The sequence below is a fragment of the Lycorma delicatula genome, chromosome 1 (genome assembly GCF_047948215.1).
Source record: "Lycorma delicatula isolate Av1 chromosome 1, ASM4794821v1, whole genome shotgun sequence".
In the NCBI taxonomy this organism is placed as follows: domain Eukaryota; kingdom Metazoa; phylum Arthropoda; class Insecta; order Hemiptera; family Fulgoridae; genus Lycorma; species Lycorma delicatula.
Window position 1 is genome coordinate 147,185,252 of NC_134455.1, and position 20,262 is coordinate 147,205,513.

The 20,262-nt window shown below is 33.8% G+C and overlaps 1 protein-coding gene across 1 annotated transcript; it reads right to left on the reverse strand.

The window, feature by feature from the left end:
• Nucleotides 1-12,421: 12,421 nt before the first annotated feature.
• On the reverse strand, nucleotides 12,422-14,113 carry LOC142317680 (myotrophin homolog). Its single transcript, XM_075354232.1, has 3 exons — nucleotides 14,075-14,113; nucleotides 13,513-13,596; nucleotides 12,422-12,508 (listed from the first exon to the last, which is right to left on the reverse strand). The coding sequence occupies exons 1-3, from the start codon at nucleotides 14,111-14,113 to the stop codon at nucleotides 12,422-12,424; spliced, it is 210 nt and encodes a 69-aa protein (XP_075210347.1).
• Between the last annotated feature and the right edge of the window lie 6,149 nt (nucleotides 14,114-20,262).

Sequence of the window (20,262 nt, forward strand, 5' to 3'; positions counted from 1 at the left end):
CTGTCACTGGTAAATGAGCACCAATTATAAAAATAATTGTTTTATTATATTACTAGATACCACCCGGCAATGCTTTACTATTGCTAGATTTATGTATATATACGAGATGCGACAATGAAACTGATTTTTCTTTGCAAGATGTGGCAACCCTGCAGCTTGCATAGGCACACCATCTTTGACCTTGGTCTATAAGCTACTTCTAATCCAAGCGGCACATTGATGCAACTGCTCAGTCGTGAGTTGTGCTCTAATAAGTGAACACCTGTTTGTGTCTCTCGTCACAGAAATGAAACCGCAAAATATTGCGCAACGGTATGCCATTTCTTTTTGCGTTAAATTGGGTGAAAACGCGACGACAACTTATGGTAAGCTTCAGAAGGCTTTTGTAAAGGAGGTTATGTCAAGAGCTCAAGTTTTTTGGTGGCATAAAATTTTTAATGAAGGCAGAACCAATGTTGAAGATGAAGACCGCAGTGGACGACCATCAACCTCACGGACAGATGTCAACTTGACGAGGGTGCGTGAAATCGTACGATCTGATCGAAGATTATTCGTGAAAATGATTGCAGAATAACTCAACATCAATCGAGAAACGGTTCGTCTAATATTAACTGAAGATCTTGATACGAGAAAGATTTGTGCAAAAATGGTCCCCAAAAATCTCCCACAACAACAGCGAGAAACACGGAAAAATGCGGCAGGCGATCTGTTAGAGCAAACGGAAATCAATTCAGATTTGTTGAGCCGTGTTATCACTGGTGATGAAGGTTGGTTTTTTCAATACGATCCAGTGACAAAACGCCAAAGTTCGCAATGGTGCTCAAAGGGATCACCCAAACCAAAAAAAGCTCGCATGTCAAAGTCAAAAGTGAAATGCGTGCTTGTGTGCTTTTTCGATTCCAAGGGAATTGTTCATAAAGGGTGGATGCCTCCTGGACAAACAGTTAACCAATATTTCTACAAAGAAATTTTAGAAAGACTTCGTAAACGAGTTCTTCGTCTCCGTGCCAACATTGTTGATAATTGGATTCTACATCACTATAATGCGCCATCCCATACTGCTCTGTCAGTACAGCAATTTTTAACCTCAAAACAAATTTCAGTACTACCACAGCCACATTATTCACCAGATATCGCTCCGTGCAACTTTTTCTATTTCCAAGAGTCAAAATGGGGGTCAAGGGACACCATTTTCAAACAACACAAGATGTCCAAAAAGCTGTGACGAGGGTCTTGGAGGATATTACAGAAGATGAGTTCCAGAAATGTTACCATCAGTGGCAGAAGCGCTGGGAATAAGTGTGTGCAATCAGAGGGGAACTACTTTGAAGGAGACAACACTAAACATGACTAAAACGGTAAGAAACTTTTTTTCACATCAGTCTCATTACTTTATTGTCGCACCTCGTATATATATATATATATATGTATATTCATTAAATGAACACAATTGAAAGTTTGATAAAACATTAACAAAATGAACATTACAGAACTTCACAAAATTTAACTTTTCCCTCTTTCCCTTTCTCCCTTTTCTCCACATGTAAATCAGTCCAATAGTTTTTTAGTCTATAGCAAACACACATATTAGAAACAATGAAATGAAATCGTAAAATATTTAGTATAGCATGTGTTGCTTTTACATCTACAGATAGCATTGTTGTTAAAAAATGGCATGTTTTACCTGTCACAGGTGTGACATCTTAGGTATATAATTAATAGGTATATAAAAACATAGACGTATTCGAATGCAACGTTGTGTAAAAATTTCAAAGTAATCAGTGAAGAACTTTCGGAGATTTAAGATTTTGAAGAAATGAACATTTACATTTTTATTTATATAGACAGTATGTGCCAAGTGTTTCAATTATTTAAATTACGTTTTTTACTTTAATAATACATAAAACATTGATTACTTATGCATAAAACTGATAAAATAATTTTATACACCATTTTTAACATTACGATTAAATTTCCAAGTTTGTTTGGAAAAAACAAATTTGAACATTTTTTTAAAAAGACAAAAACAAATTTGAAAAAAGTTAATTTAATAAATTCAGTTTGTGGTCACTTTTTCTATGCTTTCATTAAGTGTATTGGATACATTTACATATATATTAATTATTTCATATTTACTTTTTTTATAAATACTACACGAAACCATAGAATATTGGCTTACAATCAACAGAACGAATTTGTTTGAATTGATATCTTTCTGAAGAATTTCAGAATTTTTTTTGAAATATTTTAACTAAAATAGTCTAATTTTCAAAGAAGAGAATTTTTAAACAGATATAGAAACACACCACTTATTATACAAGAATGTCTACACTATTACAGGTCAATTAGAACTACTATATTTTAGGAAAAGGAGGAATTTTATAAAGGGGGTGTAAAATCAAGACAATAATTAAGCAGTTTAAATTTCAACTTAATAATGAACTAGCAATAAAAAATTCTGAATATCTGTATATATTATTCATTCATCAAAGTTTAAACAAAAAGCATTAAACAGAAAGCATAAACATATATATGTTTATGCTTTCCAAAAGCTGCACAGTAATTCTCCCTGGAGTATCTGATGTAGTGTTGGAATAGTTAATGGAGGGAATAGTGTACCATGACTGTAGACAGCAAGAAGCCAGTCATCAGTACAGCAATTTATCCTATAATGTGCATCAACTAAGCTTTCTATACTTTGATGAATAATAAATTCCTTTATAACAAGAATTGATAAGAGAATTAATAAACATGAATATTATCAAAAAGTTGCATAACAATGTTTTGGTTGTAATTTTTGTACATACATGCTTCAGATGAAATTTAGCAAAAAGATCAATGTACTTTCTGTCAAAAAGTTCTTCAAAACTGTTAACAGATGATGTGAGAATAAGGTTACAGACAAGGGTATAGAAATTTTTATCCTTTAATTTAAGAAATATTTAGGGAGGCACAAGTATCCTTGATATACTGTGATGTTTTAAGGCATTTCTTGCTGCTAGTGAGACAAGATGAAATGAATTTATCTGTTAAAATCTTATTAACACATCTTCAAAATTATGTGGTGAAACAAGATTCATCATGTTATCTACAGGTTGCAGAATGAATTTAAGGCGGAACATATGTATTTTTTTTTTTTTTTTTAAATTAAATTCCAATACTGAAAAATTGGTAAATACATGAGCAATGTTATTACAAAAGCACTGTTATAACATAGCACATATCCACATAAGATTACTTTATTAACTTCTTTAACAAAAACAGCCAATATAATCTTATTTCATAGATGTCTAATAATATTTTTTTTTTTTTAGTTTTAATTAAAAGTATTCTTAGGAACAATTTTAAAATGGTACTAATTTTACCTTTTTTTTTTTTTTTTTCTTTTTTTTTATTCCCTTCTCCCCCCAACCGGTTATCCAATTAAGTATAACTCAGTTGGAGAGAGTGTCCATTTACTCTAAGGAGGCGTCCCCCGCCCATCGATAGTACGCCCGGCACGACAGGTTATCCTCCCCGGTTTCGGATTTTTACTTCTTTGTTTGCCTGCCTCAAATTCCCCGCTTCAGAGATGAAGTCTGGCTACGCCGCCTCCCCCCCCCTCAGCATGGAACCGGGTCTCGGTCTTTATGCCACGCCTCAAACCGGCGGCACCGACCCCACCGAGTGCCAGGGCACCCGCAGGGCCGACACCGCCGGCTGGGACTCGGTCTTTCTTTTACCCAACTTCTCCCTAGGAGTTCCCTCCCATCTCAGGAACCCGCATACCTCGGCAAACGGGCCCTCCACGGAGGGACTGTCTTCCCATCCCTACTACATTCCCCGTCTTCTAGCTTCTTCTTCCTTAGATCGGAGAACTTCACCCGCGAACCTTCTAAACCAATTCCAGTTTACATCACTGAACACCAGCCAGTTGATTAAAATATCCGGTGTTAGCCTGTTTGCAGAGATCTCACTTCTGTTGCGTGCCCATCTGGGACAAACAAAAATAGTATGTTCAGCGTTGTCTATCTCTTGGCAGTAATCACACTGCGGTGTAGCCCTTTTTCCAATTTTATATAAGTACTGACCAAAGGAGCCATGACCCGTCAATAATTGTGTAACATAGAAGTCTACGTTGCCCCTTCTTTTACCTTTCCAATCTCTTATGTTAGGGATTAGTCTTCTGGTCCAATCCCCCACGTTTGAGCAAGCCCATGCATTCTGCCATTCCTGATCTATTAAAACTGCAACCTCATCTCTTGACAGTCCCGTAAATCTTAATGTACGCCCTTTGACTTGTAGGTCAATAGGGGGGACCTCAGTCAGTATACACAGTGCATCATATGAGACAGTCCTGTACCCTGCAGCAACCCGTAGCAAAGCAAGCCGATGAACGCTTCTTAGTTTCATTTTGTTCCTCTGGATGTTCATAGTGTCTCCCCATACCGGGGCCGCATGTAGTATCGCAGACGTAGTGGCTGCAGTTATCAACCTCCTAATCTCCATCCTTGGTGCGCCGTGGTTATGAAAGAGACCCCTCAGAGTCTTGATAGTGGGGGTTACCCTCTTACTTATCATATCGACATGGTTCCCGAATTTTAGGCTTTTGTCCAGTATAACTCCAAGATATTTTGCATTATTGACCTCTATAATTCGTTCTCCTCTAATGTCTAAGTTGATATTCCTTATCCGTCTTCTTCCAGAGAAAATTATACAGCTAGATTTCGTAGGGGATATCTGCAGCAAGTTCCTTTCTAGCCACTCATCTATTAGACTTAAAGCCCGATTGGCTTTTTCCTCTATGTTCGCGACCTCCTTATCTTCAACTAAAACCGCTAAATCATCAGCATACCCTATCACGAATACCCCCTCCGGGTAGTTCAGTCTGAAAACCCCATCGTAAAAGACGTTCCAGAGGATGGGTCCAAGTACGGACCCCTGAGGGACACCTCCAAAAATTTGGAATGTAGGCTTACCCTCTAGCGTTTTCTCTTCAATATATCTTTGATGAAGGTATTGATTGATTTGATTAATCAGGTAATCGCTAATGTTCATTCCTTGTAATGTTTCAATTATTGATGGCCATGGAACGGATCCGAATGCGTTTTTAATGTCTAACATTACCATTAAGGGGAGTTTCCTGGTCCTCCTCGATCCTCTTCTGCTTGTTAATGCCCAGTTCATGACTCTATTTATCGCATTTATCGTTGAATGTCCTTTCCTGAAGCCATATTGCTCTGGGTGTAGGCAGTCCTTCTCTTCGAGTTCTTCTCTCAGCCTGGCTGCTATTAATCTTTCAGCGACTTTGCCCATGTTATTTATGAGACTGATTGGTCTGTAACCTCCTTGTCCGTTGTTTGTTCCTGCTTTGGGGAGGAATACTGTCCTGGATGCTTTCCAGCGATCAGGAAAAGTGCAGTTTTGCAGACCATAACTGGCTATGTCTACCATTCCCCAGGGAATAATCTTTGCCAGTCCTTTAATAACGGCAGCCGGTATTCCGTCCGGTCCTGGGCTTTTTTTATGATTCAGTTTATTAATTGCCTCCAGGACTTCCTGTTGTGTGAATCTGCCACCTTCACATCTGATCACTTCTCTAGCAGACTCCTCTCTAGGGAACAAGGCTCTTACTTGTTGTGCCGACATTTCGTTACTTAATGTCGGCACATGTCTACCCAAACGTTTGGTTATGATCCTGAATGCCTTCCCCCAGGGGTCGGCATCCAGATCATCACACAGCTCCTGCCATTTTCTTTTCTTGGATTGTTTTAAAAGGTAGTTAAATTTCTTCCTGGCATTCCTGTATTCTTCTACGGCTAGGCGACCTTCTTCTTCCATGCCCGTTCGGGCTCGTAGTCGCTGGGCTATTCTCTTTTTCCTCTGCATTATTCTCCTTTGATCCTCGATATCACTAGACCACCAATAAACTGGATGATGTCTGTTGGTATTCTTTGGTATATTGGCTATTTCATCTTTAATTTTATTTTGAAATATCTCCGGATCTATCCGCGCACAACTCATGATCTTATTTGCCGCTTCCCTAGTCACACGGTGAATCTGATTATATTCTTGTGCTTTGAATTTATCCCGACTAAAATAACTCTCTCACTGTGCTGCTACAATAAAATAATCTTTATTCTTATACTCCAATTCATTATTATTCCTAATCTTGTATGCTTTCATTTTTTGATTGTATAATTACACAATTGATGCCCAAAAATGTGTTCATTTTTACTCCTTACCTCAACAATCTAACCATTTCTTAGTTTAATTTACTCTTATTTGAGCTTCTTGCTCTCTACTCCCAGTCAAAGAATTACTTGGATTTCATACATACTGATGATCTCAACTTGAGAAGTCCCAAACCAGAGTTTGATTAGTAGTTACATTTTCCCTCCAGAATATAAAAAACGTTTTTTTGAGGAAAATCATTTCCTCAGAAAATGCTACTGTAATTTCCAATTTTTCTGTTTGGACAATATTTAATACATATGTTAATAAGAAAGAATATCAGTTTTCACATTTTTTGTTCAGGTTGTACTTAAAATCTATTATTTGGCACCTTAAATAACAACTGATAAGGCTCCTGACTCATTTCTGGACTTATTTCATAATCTGATCTATCCACAGGCACCAATCAGTAATTATAGCATCTATTGTATAATCTGCTTCTCAAAAGCATCCAGTTTCTGTGCAAGGGATATGTCAGCATATTTACAAGCATCAATATTTGCATGTGACACAACACCTCAAATTGTCTTGAGGCATTTTCTAGGTGTCTGTCTCCTTTAGATGGCTAACAACTTACCAGTGGTCTTTCTCCTATCAGCAACTCAGATTTGTGCTCTATTCCTATGGCTCCCAATCCATAAGGCAGTCCTTGTTTTAAATTATCCTGTTTAATTAGAAAATTTTGATGACCCATCCCCTCTTTTGGGGAATTAATTACTAATTTGAAAAATATATGTGATCCACGACTAACTTAAAAACAAAAAATGTAATTGAAAAATGCAACAGAAAAGATATATAAGAAAAGAAATGCTTAGAAAGACATATTATATTGCAGATCAAAGACAAGGACATATTTTCTTTTTTGGGCAATAAAATTATCAAGACAGATGATGTAAAAAAGCAATTGATACAGTTTAATACAAGCAAAAAGAGCTTTTAAAAAGAAATCTGTGGGACAAAGCACATATATAGCAATAACAAAGAAATTTGTTAAAAATACTTTTACAGAGTAATACCGTAAGGAAATGTCATGCAGACATTAAGAATATCAGAAAGGCAAAAATATAATTTTTTTTAATGAACTTAAACAGCTTACTGAAATTATGATTTATTGACAAAGAATAAAAACCAAATGTTTCAGCATAAATTGATGCAAAAAGCATTAAGCATTTAGAAAATCTCAGAACTGCAAGGAGTCACATATTTAGGTACAAATAGTTAACTTAGCAATAAAGAAAAGAATAGCTATTAAAACCAAACAGTTAAAAAAGTAGAATCTATAAAAAAAAATATCTTAAAATGTAGAATACACCAAATACATTGATTTAAAATGTGTTCAAGAAATACATTCATTAAATAACAACTGGTGAAAAGTAAAGAAGAAAAACAAATGCAGTGAACAAATAATAGATGTCGTAAGTCTGTATACAGAAAAGATGAATGGTTGCAGAGCAGACAGAGCTAAGGAATGTACATATAGAAAACTATATGCCATTTTGGTAATATATATTGTTGTTCATTTGTAAACGTAATTTTAATATATATATACTTTTCAATTTGATTTGAGTGTTATTTTCTGCCCTTCTTAGCCCTGTCACTCTAACATTTGTAGTTGACATTTTTTTGTAGTACCTCTTCAGAAAACTACTTTTAGCATTACTTTAGCAGTCTGTGCTAAAAGTAGTTTTGAGAATGGAGGTACTCTGAAATGTATCAACTAGGATGTTAGAGCAACAATGCTAGCTAGGAAAGACAGAACATAATACTCAAATCAATTATGATAATCATAGTGGATATATGAAATATTGTGAAAATGTTATACTTTTCAATTATTTGCAACTATAGATTACGACAACCAATCCAGAAATGAATGGAGTATAACTTATACGGTTTGACATCTCATGTTTTTCCTGAATAAACACTTGTTGAAGTTATTATAAAACATACCAAAATCCCAAAGGGGCTTTTTATACCAGAAAAATTAATTAATTTCAATTAAAATACCATGATTTATTTTATTTGCTGGAGTAAAATTGTACATTAATAATGAAAAATGAATGTTTGAAGATATTTATAAATGGCTAACAGAGGAATAACTTTTGAGTAACCAATGTCACTAATATGCACTATCACCTCACAGAATACTCTCTCTACCTACTTTGTAAAATCACACACAAACAATAGAAAAGAAAATATATTTCCACAATATATTTCCATTATTAATAAATTTTATTCAATAATAAAATTATTTATTTAAATTACATTTAAAAAATACATATCTTCTTACAAGTAATTTAGGTTAATGATGAAACAAAAACTAAAATGTAATAATTAACTGTTTAGCACTAAATTACACCTTTCTTTTTTTCAGTGAATAAGTAAATTAAACAACTTTTTCTTTTGTTAAAACCATTAAAAAAATATTTATCAACAACTTCCATCAGGCTTTATATTGATTTACATAAAGCAATATTTCTATATCACTAGGGCAATGTACTGAAAGGTAATAAGTGTCTGACAAAAAGAGGAAACATTAAAGATAAAAAGAAAAGCTACATAGTAAAATAAACAAGTAATACTGTACAGCGTTATTAAATAATGCTGTTTATTATTTCAATCAATATAAAATATATATATATATATATATATGTATAATAATATATTTATTAACTGGTAACAGCACTCTTCGCTATTACTGTAAGATCAAAAATATAAATATCAACACTAGAGTAGAACAGTATCATTTAATAACAATACTTAGTAAAACAATTATATTTTCAAGCAAAATAATTCCACTTAGGCAAGTAATAAAAAGTACAGAAAATGGTTTTATTATGGTTACAAGCTTTACATGACTATCAATAGGGTCCAATGGACTTCAATTTCATTAACTAAAACATTTAAATATAAAGCCTAATATTATTTATTCATTAAAATACATAACTATAGTATATGCCTATTTACACATACACATAAGGACACGTTCAAAGTATAAGTACTTTGTACATACACTCATATTTTGTTTGTAAATTACATATAAAATCTTATCTGTCATATAATTAATAAAATACTTTTTCTCTTTTATACATTTTATAATCTCTCCAATTGAAATAGAATATTTTTCTTGGTATTGAAATAAAAATTTAATACGGTAATTAAATTATTACTTTTTTAAAATACACATTCTGTATCTACATAAATACTATCACCTCAGGTTGTAAGTTATATACACATTACATAAATAAGAAGAGCATAAAATAATTTTTAATTAAAAAAAGAGAGTTCTATAAGCAAAAGATGAATCTCTTTTTTAATTTAAAACCAATAATACTAAGTTATCATTATTTTCGTACTACTTTGGTTGTTATATAACTTCTTAACAATCTGTTCAATCTGATTTTTGTTAATGCTAAGGAAAATGAATTCTAATCCTACAAAATATTACTTTTGAAAATATGTAATTAAACAATAAAAATGATTTTGTAATAGAAAAAATTCATGCTGCCAAAAAATAAGATGAAAAAAGGTATCATAAAAAATAAACTGATAATAAATTTTACAATCTCCTTTTAACAATACCAAAATATTGCTATTCTGAATTAATTTTTTTTTTTTAAGACAAAAGTATAGTTTACATCTTCAAATTTTTTCGCAAGTAACGTACTTATAATCATTTTGAACTAATTTTTTTTAACAATATAAACAGATTTTTAAGCAAAGTAAAATTTCAAAAATTTTTGTCAGATTCTTTGTAACCCTCCCAACCACCATCTTTACTTATTATTTACATTTCTAACACGTTATCCATATTACTAAATTAATTTTTTTTTAAATTGATGTTAAATCAATAATTTTTAATTTTATGAATTCTTTTTCTCAAAGAAAAAAAATGAAATTTTTTTATTATTTATATACAAATGTATTAGTGTACATTATATATAAATTAATTAACATCCACATATATGTGAATAAGACTATAAATACTGTCTTAGTGAGTCAGTATCGGTTGTTAATACTTTCTAAAAATAAATTTCTAGAAAGTATTTCCAAAGTTTACTTTTGCAACCAGAATAAAATGAAAAACCCACAATTTTCAATATAAAAAGGCAACCAACAATTTATTTTTTCTATAAATTATGTAAATAAGTGTGTAGTTTCCAATATATTAAATCAACCAAGTGTTGACCTAATAAGTGTATACACAAGATTGCAAGCCTTTCAATACTGAACATTCATTTTATACTCAGTCTCAGCACAGTGGAAATTAATCAGTTTTTAATCTGGAATTTCCTAGAATTCAGACATGACCAGGATTCCCTGCACAACATAAAAAAAAATTTTGACATTGAGAACGGGGTGGAAGAATGAGGGAGCCACTATTGTTACATTTTCTAGAACAGAACACTTCAATACTGAACTGTTTTCATGTTTCATAAAGGATGTAGTAGTAGTAAGTAATAATGAAATAACCAGCCTGTTTTAATAATTCATTCAATGCATATGTTATATGTATTATGATCTTCAGCCAATTCCTGATCTGTTTTTATTTTTTTTGTTACTTCTCGTATCTCTTGGTTATCTCTTTTGCATAATTCTTTGTGTTTGATAATGCCTGATATTAGAGAATAAGGCATTACATAAATTTTTAGAGAGTTCAGTGACTAGAAAAGTCATGCAGTGAATAATGAAAACTTGTAATCTCAGGAAGAATGATTTGATGATGCTGGAACGCAGTCAAGAGTCATGTTGTGGTTAGTGGTTATAATGATTAAATGAACAAGAACATTTAGTTCATTCTGAATGTGATAGCAATTCAAAACAGCTTCAATTTTGACAATGAGAAAGCCCATAACAATAACTTAAAAACTCCAAACTTCATAATAACAGAATAATTATAAAACAAAACTGCAAAATTTACACATTATTTGAACAATTTTATAAACAATGAGAAAATCCCACTCAATATACAGCTGAAAATGTAAAGCCATTACATTTCAGACACAAATATTTTAGCGTTAAATACTGTTCATAATACAGAAGGACCAGACTAAGAATAAAAGATTTCCATCTCTAAATCAGACTCTGAAGATTACCTGAAGAAACAGTGTGGTTTTTCATTATAATGAATGAATATTTTTAAACAGATATGAGATATGGATATATTCAGCATACCTTAATGAACTGCACAAATACAGAATTAGGGAATGGTACTAGAAAACAAATTGTTCAAGCTAACTCATGGTACAAGGTTTTTCTCCCTTACAGCAACAGTCTAAACATAAAAAAAGTTTTTCTCATAAAGTATTTATAAGTGTCAATTTTAGCTAGTGAATAAAATATATAATTTTAATTAAATTAGTTAAGTCTTGTTTCTATTTATTAAAATAATTATGCATCATAATTTTTATTTATTCACTTGTTTTACTTAAGCCCAACAGACTAATTCCATCTTTTGAAACATTTAAAATAAAAACTAGACCTCTCAAAAAAATAGAAATAAAAATATAATTTCTTATTAAATATAATAAAAGGATATTGATTCTGAAAAATAAAAAAACATTTTCAAAATATAATATAATAATGAATTAAAGAAAACTAAATTTTATTCACAAAATGTATTGTAATGTAAATCAATCTCTTGAATTCTAATTACTACACAAATTTAAAACAAGATTTCTACGAACTTCATATTATTAATGGATTTATATATTAATGTATGAATTAATATAATACAAAAAATACATTTTGAAATCAGTTATGTTAAAAAACAGAATATAAATTCTAACTGAAATATGGAAACCCAAAAACATATATGTGTATGTATATAGTACTGAATTTTTCCTAAATGTAAGATATGTTTTTAATTTTTTAATGTTTACCAACAAAAAGCACAAATTAAATTAAAACAAATATCAGTCTCTTCTAGCAAAAACATATCAATAAATTACACAGCTGTATTTATCAAAAATAAAAACTGTTAGGCAAAAAATGATAAAACATCACAAATAACTTTAGGCCATAATTAATATTAAAGAAATTATTAACATTATTTATTTTCTATAAAAATGCTAGCCATTAGAAAATTTTAGCAAATTAGTATTATTATTAAATATAAATGCTTATGTGAAAAACTTATACTTAATAGTAAATCACAATATTGTCAGTTTGAAAAATATTTTATAGTACAATTAAAATAATAATAATAATATTATTGTAACAACGCCTTAATTTCATCCTTGTCTGCTGAATCAAGATAGCTTGTACCATCTGGTGCAGTACCTTCTTTATTTGCTCCCTATGAGAAAAAAAAATAATAAAGTTAATAGAAAAGAAGATATACATACAAGTAAATAAAAATATCAGTTTGTCTAAAAAGTACTGAGCCTTTGGAGACCAAAATTAGAACCAAATATGCACCAATTTTTTTGATGACTTTCTGCCAGTTTTCCGGCAACACCATAATTCCAATGCTACAGGAACTTCTGTTTTTCTGGTCAGGAAAATGTGACTGTGATTTTCACAGGCCTCTTCTGGAACTATCTTAACACCATTCAAGAAGTTCTGCAGAGACCGAAACAAATGATAGTCTGTTGGTGCCAGGTCCAGGCTATAGGGGTGGATGCATTAAAACCTCCCAGTCAAGTTCTCTCAATTTCTGATGGGTCATTAAATATATATGCAGTCTGGTGTTATCAGCGTGGTACGTGACATCCTTTCTGTTGACCAATTCAGGCCATTTTTTTTATTTTAAAAGCTGGGTGCAACCATGCTAATTGTCGACAGTACAGGTCTGAGTTTATCATTCTGCCTGACAGCAGCAGCTCGTCATGCACGATGCCCTTCCAATCCCTCCAGACGCATAGCGTAACCTTCCTGGGCATCAGTGTGGACTTTGCCACAGACTGTGGAGCTTCTCCTTGCTTCGACCACAGTCATTTTTACACATTGTTGTAGGTTATCCACTTTTCATAACTCATGATCAACCAAATCAGAAATGGCTGGGTTCAATAGATTTACAGATAGAAATTTGACCGAGTAAATTTTTCCAAGTTATATCATGTGGCAACCAAAAGTCAAGCTCCTATTTGTATCCAGCTTTCTCCATATGGTCTAATAGTCTAACACTTTGGTGCCATCACCAACACATCCATGATGTTTAGGTCATTGGCGATGTCATGACTGCTTACATGCCAGTCTACCTCGTCTTTTTACCAGGATATGCTAATGCTCTTATATGCACAAAATACTCAATACTTTTTAGACTGCCTATTATTATAAAACAAGGATATTCATATTTACCTTATCTATTAATGTTTTAACACATCGTGTATGTCCTTCCCAAATTGCAGCAAGTAATGCACTAATACCATGTTTATCTTTTGCCTGAAACAAACAAATGCAATTAAAAATATATATTTAAAAGTATAGATAATATAGAATCAACTGAAAAATAAATTTACATTACATTATCAAAAAAAAAAAAAATTAATTTACATTAATTATTTATTTTTCTTCAGAAATAACAATCCAATGTCTAACCCGGTTCCTAATGATAAATAAATTTCGTTGAGTATAAAAAACATCAAGCTTGACTGGAATTCAAATCCAGGCATAGCGGAGGCACTACCAGTCCCACCATGTAGACTATATATTCGCAAAAAAAGTATGAGTTTTTAAATAAGTTACACTACTCAAACAAAATAATGCATTTATCTATTTCTAAAAGAAGTAAAAAACATCACTTTCCAAATATATCAAACTGTGCTACAAGTATATATTTTTGAAACTGTTACGTAGCCTGGGATGTAAGATATGAGGATTTCATCTTAAAAAGCCTCTCTCAAGTAAATATTAACCATACCTTCATGAAGTGTAACTTATGGCTTGCTACATGATGCATCCTGTTTTTACAGATGTGGCTCTGGCGACTGAGTGGCCATCAGTGTAAATGACCCCACTTCTGCCAATGCCAATAGTCTCTAATGAGGATGGATAAACGGGTAGAAGGAAGGGCACTCTATTGCCCTGGGAGTGAGAAAGTGTCCCTGAAGGTGGATGAATCACCAGATCAATAGCATTGGAATGCAGAAGGCAATGGGAAACAACTGCATCAAAGATCCTTAAGGATATACTTAGTCAATCATGACATGGGATGGACCACTTCGAAGGCAAAACTTCCTGTAATTTGGATCTCTGGGAGGGGAATACAACAAGGTTTCATGTTTATGAAGAAGTAAATATAAAAGTAGGGACACAGAAAGGGTAATTGTACAGGGAGGGCTGGAAAAATGAAAAAGAAAACAGGAAATGTGATAAGAATACAAACATGTAATGTACTGACACTACTGCAAAAGGGTAAGCTTGAAAATACAAAACAAGAAATGATTAGAAATAAATTAGATGTACTTGGGATGGGTAAAGTGAGATGGGGAGGAAATGGAGAAATGTTGAGTAGAGACTTCCACTTGTACCACTCAGGTGTCATAAGAAGAGGTAAGAATGGAGTTAGTGTTTTAATAAAAAAGAAACTTGTAGGAAAAGTAATTAAGGTGAAATATGTTGATGATCACCTGATGATGACAAAGATAGAAGGTAGAGATAAAGATCTTGTAATAATTCAAGTATATATGTCAACATCACAATATACTGAAGAACTTCAAGTGTATTATGGAAAGCTGGAAAATATACTAGAGAAGGAAAGATTAAAGGCATGTGTATTGATGGGAGACTGGAATGCTGTGGTTGGTGAAGGATAAGAAGGCAAGGTAATAGGAAAATATAGATTAGGCAATAGAAACAAAAAAGGAGAGAGATTATTTGAGTTATGCATGAAAAGTGATATGGTAGTGGAAAACACAATCTTTGAAAATCATAAAAAAGAGGTATACATGGGCATCGAGATTGGATGGAGAGAAGTATCAAATTGATTACATGCTCATACAACAAAGATATAAGAACTGTATCAAAGATGCAAAAGCTTACCCAGGTGCAGATATACTCTGATCATAACTTAGTAATATCAGAAATCAACTTCAAGCTCAAGAAAATAAAGGTTGGTCAGAAACGAAGTACCTATGATTTAGAAAAACTAAGAAACAAAGAGGTAGTCAAAGAGATACAAAATGGCATACTGGAAAAAACAACAATGGGAGGGGAGCCACATACTGTGAATGATCATTGGTTAAATATTAAAAAAACAGTATAAAAGAAGTAGCTAAGGAAACTGTAGGAATAGAGGAGTGGTCAGTGAAGAAATGATAGAAAAAATTAATCAAAGGGGAAAATGGAAAAATGTTCGGACAAAGGAAGGTAAAAGGAGCGATAAAAAGCTTAATAATGAATTAAAAGGAAAACTGAGATAGCAAAAGAGAAAAGATTACAGGAAAAGTGTGCTGCAGTAGAAAAACAAGAAAAAGAAGGGCCATGAAAAAATGTCTAATGGAAAAGCTGGAGGATGTGATGAATTGCCGATTGAGTTGTTTAAAGCTCATGGAGAGAATGGAGAAATTCTATTGGATCTATGCAATAATGATGAGGGTAGATGGCTTACAGATATTCTGGATACAATAATGGTGCCACTACCAAAGAAATTTAATGCTAGAAAGTGTAAAGAATATCGGACTATTAGTCTAATTTCACATGCAGCAAAAGTTTTACTAAGAATTCTCAACACAATTGTACAATAAACTGGATAAAAATATTGCAGAAGAACAATATGGCTTTAGAAGAGGAGTTGAAACTACAGATGCCATAAGACTGCTTCGAATTACTGGAGAAAGATATATAGAAAAAGAAGAAGAGTATATGTTGTATTTGTAGATCTTGAGAAAGCTTTTGATAGAATAAGATGGAATAAATTGATGATGATTTCGAAGAAGAAAGGAAGTGACTGGAAAGACAGGACACTTATGAAAGAGTTGTTTATGAACCAGAAAATAAAAGTAACAATAGGAAGTGAGATAATGCAAAAGATAGAAATAGGAAGGAGAGTGCAACACGGATACTGCATGTCACCTACACTATTCAGTATTTATCAAGAAGAAATCATCAACACCGGTTTGAAGGGTAATAGAGGGGTGGCAATAAGTGGTAGAGAATAGAATGTTTACGATTTGCTGATTACATGGTGGTGCTGGCAGAAAGTGTAGCAAAGTTAAATAAAATGCTTAGTGATCTAAATGAGGCTTGTGAAAATCTAGGGATGAAAATTAATAAAAAGAAAACAAAGTGTATGGTATTAGATGGCAAGGATGAAAATATTAATTCACGAATTGGGACTGAAGTACTAGAGCAGGAGGTGAAATTTAAGTACTTGGGTAGCCTCATAACAGAAGATACCAGAGGATTTATATTCTATATTATCGATGAAAATCAAACCCATTTTTTCTTCGTCTCAAATGCAATCTTACAGTCACTTCTTCTTCGTCGAAATTTATCAGTTCTGAGTTTTGGTTACAGACGCATACAGTTATATTCTGTATAGACTTGGTGTTGACTGGCAGATAAATGACACTAGTCGGCACTTCAATTATCTTATATCCTCGTCCGACTTTTGGAAAGAATTCGTGAATTATATGACCTTCTTCTCCGCCTACGTACGAACCCCCAACGATGTTGCAGGTTATGCGTATTGCGTTTAAAGATGAAATACTTACTGGTTTTTGAGATAAATTCCACGTATTTGCCGCTAGGACAGCCTCATCAAATCCTAAAAAAGTAGAGATAGAATAGGGTTTTGTAAAATCTACTGATTCAGAGCAAAGAGCCGCGAATGCATGGTTGTAGGTTCGACTTCAATTTTTAATATACATTTTGGTGGAATATTTTTACTTCGATTTCGCAGCTTTTGTTTATCATCATCTGTCGCGTTCAAATCGATTTCTTCGCAATCATCCATCGCATGTTTCAGTTTCATTTTTAGATCTTCGATCTCATACATTCCCGGAGTTAACTTTATAATTTTACCATCACCATAATAAAACATGTTATTTTTCTCTTTTTTCACATTTGCAATGTTGTTGTAAGACATAAAATCGACGAGACCGATTTCCCAAGCGGCGTCGCCGAGTTCTATCGGTGGAAAAAAATCTGCAGCAGTACGAATGATTTTCCATTTAGACAGAACATATTAAAAACCTCAAACACAGATGTCCGCAAACAACTGAATTAAAATCTTGTTTACGGTCTAAATTATACTTAATATCGACTTTCTCTCCGCCAGATTTGAAATATGTGACTAACTCTTTAGGTGGACGTAAATTTCCATAACTGTCGAAATAAACCACGTTCGCACCTCGTTTTTTGTAAGAAACCCAATGCGTGCCCGGATTGAGGACGCTGTCTAGATTTACTATTTCTGATTCGAATTTTTTATTCTAGTCGGTAGGGTATCGCGCATGAAAACCCCTCTGAATTGTGATATTTTCACTTTGCGGGTAAATCGTATCAACTCCATAGCCTTTAAAGGACGAATGGGAAGCTTCCGTAACATTTCTATTGTTTTCTTTTTCTGCGTTGTCGCCGTCTGCGCCTGCGACCTGCGGGTCGTCGTTTTCTTAAGCCGCATCCTATCTTGGAACTGTAAGGTTCAAGGTAAACACCTTTCCCTTTTTTCTTATGGTTTTTCTCCGCGTACTTCTGCATGAAGGTCTCCTCAATCTACCACCGAATTTGCTTTTTAGTTTCATAGCGTTTGTCACAGCCCATGCGGCAGCTTTCTCAGCGATGCTAGAATCTGGCGACGACACCCTTTGCCAGGCTCTTTCTGCTAATTCTTTATCTGCTTGCGCTCTCCGGTGAGAATCGCTGTATGTACTATATGCAATATCGTGTGCTTTGCAAGCTTTATCGAGCGTGTTAATCCCCGGATCTCCTCTTTTCAATCGTTCTTCTAGTTTGGTTCCAGGACCGCAATACTGGTAACCTGGTATGTGAACTTCAAAAGGAAGCAGGTCTACTGCACGATTCAGTACAGTTCCGGCAATACCACTTGCGATGTCGAGTGTTTTACCTGGTAGACTTGTAATAGAATTTAACAAGTCGCTTCCTGCTTTCTTACTAACTATTTGCTTATTTGCGTTTCTCATTTTATATACAACTAAAATTCTTCGGTTGTATCATCTGTTTTTATATCATCAGTTGGGTTTCTGCATCTTTCCCAATCTCACTTTTCAATCGCGACTCCGTTTCACGTAACCGTTGTTCAACAGCAGGATCGTTCGTATTTGTACTTGTTAAAGAATTAACCACATCTTTTTTGATCATATTTTCGAATCGAGTGATGACTTCGTCGAATTTCTGCTGAATAAGGAACCTTGCATATCTCATGGTTATAAGGTCATTTTCATCGTCTGGATGGGCTGCGTTTTTAGCACGAGCGCCTTTAAAATCGATAACATTAAAATTGTTTTGTTTTTTACACGATAATACACCTTGATCTTGGAAGTATTGCTCAATGAAGTACAAACAATCATCCATGTTAACAGCATCATCTAGACTTACAGCACAAGCTAAATTACAAATTCGTTTTTCGCGGACATCGATATCGCCTTCGTCGGTAATCCTACACGGAATCCTAGCGCTTATTCTGACTGACCTAACATGTTGATTGGCATTTTTTCGGATGAAACGGCTACAACGCGACCTCTCCTTTTATTAGTCCACGTTCTTTCATTTCCTCAATTATCGATACTATTTCATTATCGTGAGCCGTATTTCCAGCCTTTGTAGATGCTATCAGCAGTTTCAACCTCTCACATATTTCGTTGGGGTCATCGAAATAAACGTAATCGATTTTTAGGTCTTCGTATAAAGTCATTTTGTTAGATATTAACAGTCCTTCTCCTCGTTTTTTAATTGCTCCTGGTGGAAAAAGTTTGCTTATTATCTCAACATATTTGAATCCAGGATTGGTCTTTACTCGTTCCAAAGCGGAGTTGTTTCTTCTGTGTGCATTTGTCGTGACTAAAATAATCTTGTATTCTTCCAAGTCCTCTTCTGTGTATAACTGAGGTTTTCTCTTAAAAAGCAACTCAAACAACCCTCGTATCGCAAGATATGTATCCTCTCTAATAAGAATATTACTATCCCTGTCGAAGTCTACTTTTGCATCACCAATTTTCAGATCGTTTCCATCAAAGTGCACACCGTACACGTTATCCATGTTATTTTCTACGTCTCTTATAGCATCCAACATATACTCCTGCGCTAACCCTTCCCGAATGCTGGTCCTTACAGTCGTACTCGCCTTCATCTTCCCATCAGGCGTATGCAACAGCTGTTCAATGGTGGAATATGTTTCAAAAGACTCCTCCAGTTCATTTTTTAATTGCGGTTCAGCATGTTTTTCAGCCTCTTTTTCAGCTCGTTGTTGAACCATATAAGGATTAATTCTTTTTGCAGTGTGTCGTTTTCTTGCTCCTTTCATCTCATCATCAACCATATCAGACGGCTGAGCCATCTCGAAAGGTAACATGCTAGACGTATCCATTTTTCGGTGTAACTCGCTAACTCTCCGTTTACTTCCTCCAGGTAGACCTTCATCTATTATGGAACGTTTAGCAAGCTTCATTCTGTCTTCTTCAGTCAATATATCATGCATCGAGCCCATATTGAGTCTCTTTTCAAAATTGCGATATTCCTCTTCTTCTTTTTCCCTCAGCTCTTCAGCTGATATCAATGGCGGCGGTCTCGTCTTTGGATTTATTTATTTTTTATCCCCTTTACTTCACCTTCTTCCGAACTAATTTTATCAGCAAGCTTAATCAAGGGTTCGGTAAGGGGCTTAAATTCTCTCTGTAGCCTCAGGTCGGACTCGTATCTTCCTTTTACCAATTCATTATGTTTCCTTTTAATACTCTTCCGGATCTCTGCTATCTCTACAGAGATCCGCTCGCGATCCTCCAAGGTAGCCATTCGTCTTTTGTATGAACCATTCATTGATTCGTTGAGGCTTAAATGTGGTTTATAAAGCTTACGCGATAGCCTGCACGCTAGCCTGCATGCTTTTTCAGGCTTTTTTGGGGCTTTTTTCTGGCTTTCCAATGAAGG

Excerpts from the sequence above, each read along its gene's own strand:
- LOC142317680 (XM_075354232.1), bottom strand. The coding sequence starts at position 14,113 with ATGCATCATGTAGCAAGCCATAAGTTACACTTCATGAAG. Across the intron at positions 13,597-14,074 it reads ATAAGTTACACTTCATGAAG|GCAAAAGATAAACATGGTAT; the intron begins GTATGGTTAATA and ends TGTTTGTTTCAG. Across the intron at positions 12,509-13,512 it reads TTAAAACATTAATAGATAAG|GGAGCAAATAAAGAAGGTAC; the intron begins GTAAATATGAAT and ends TTTTTCTCATAG.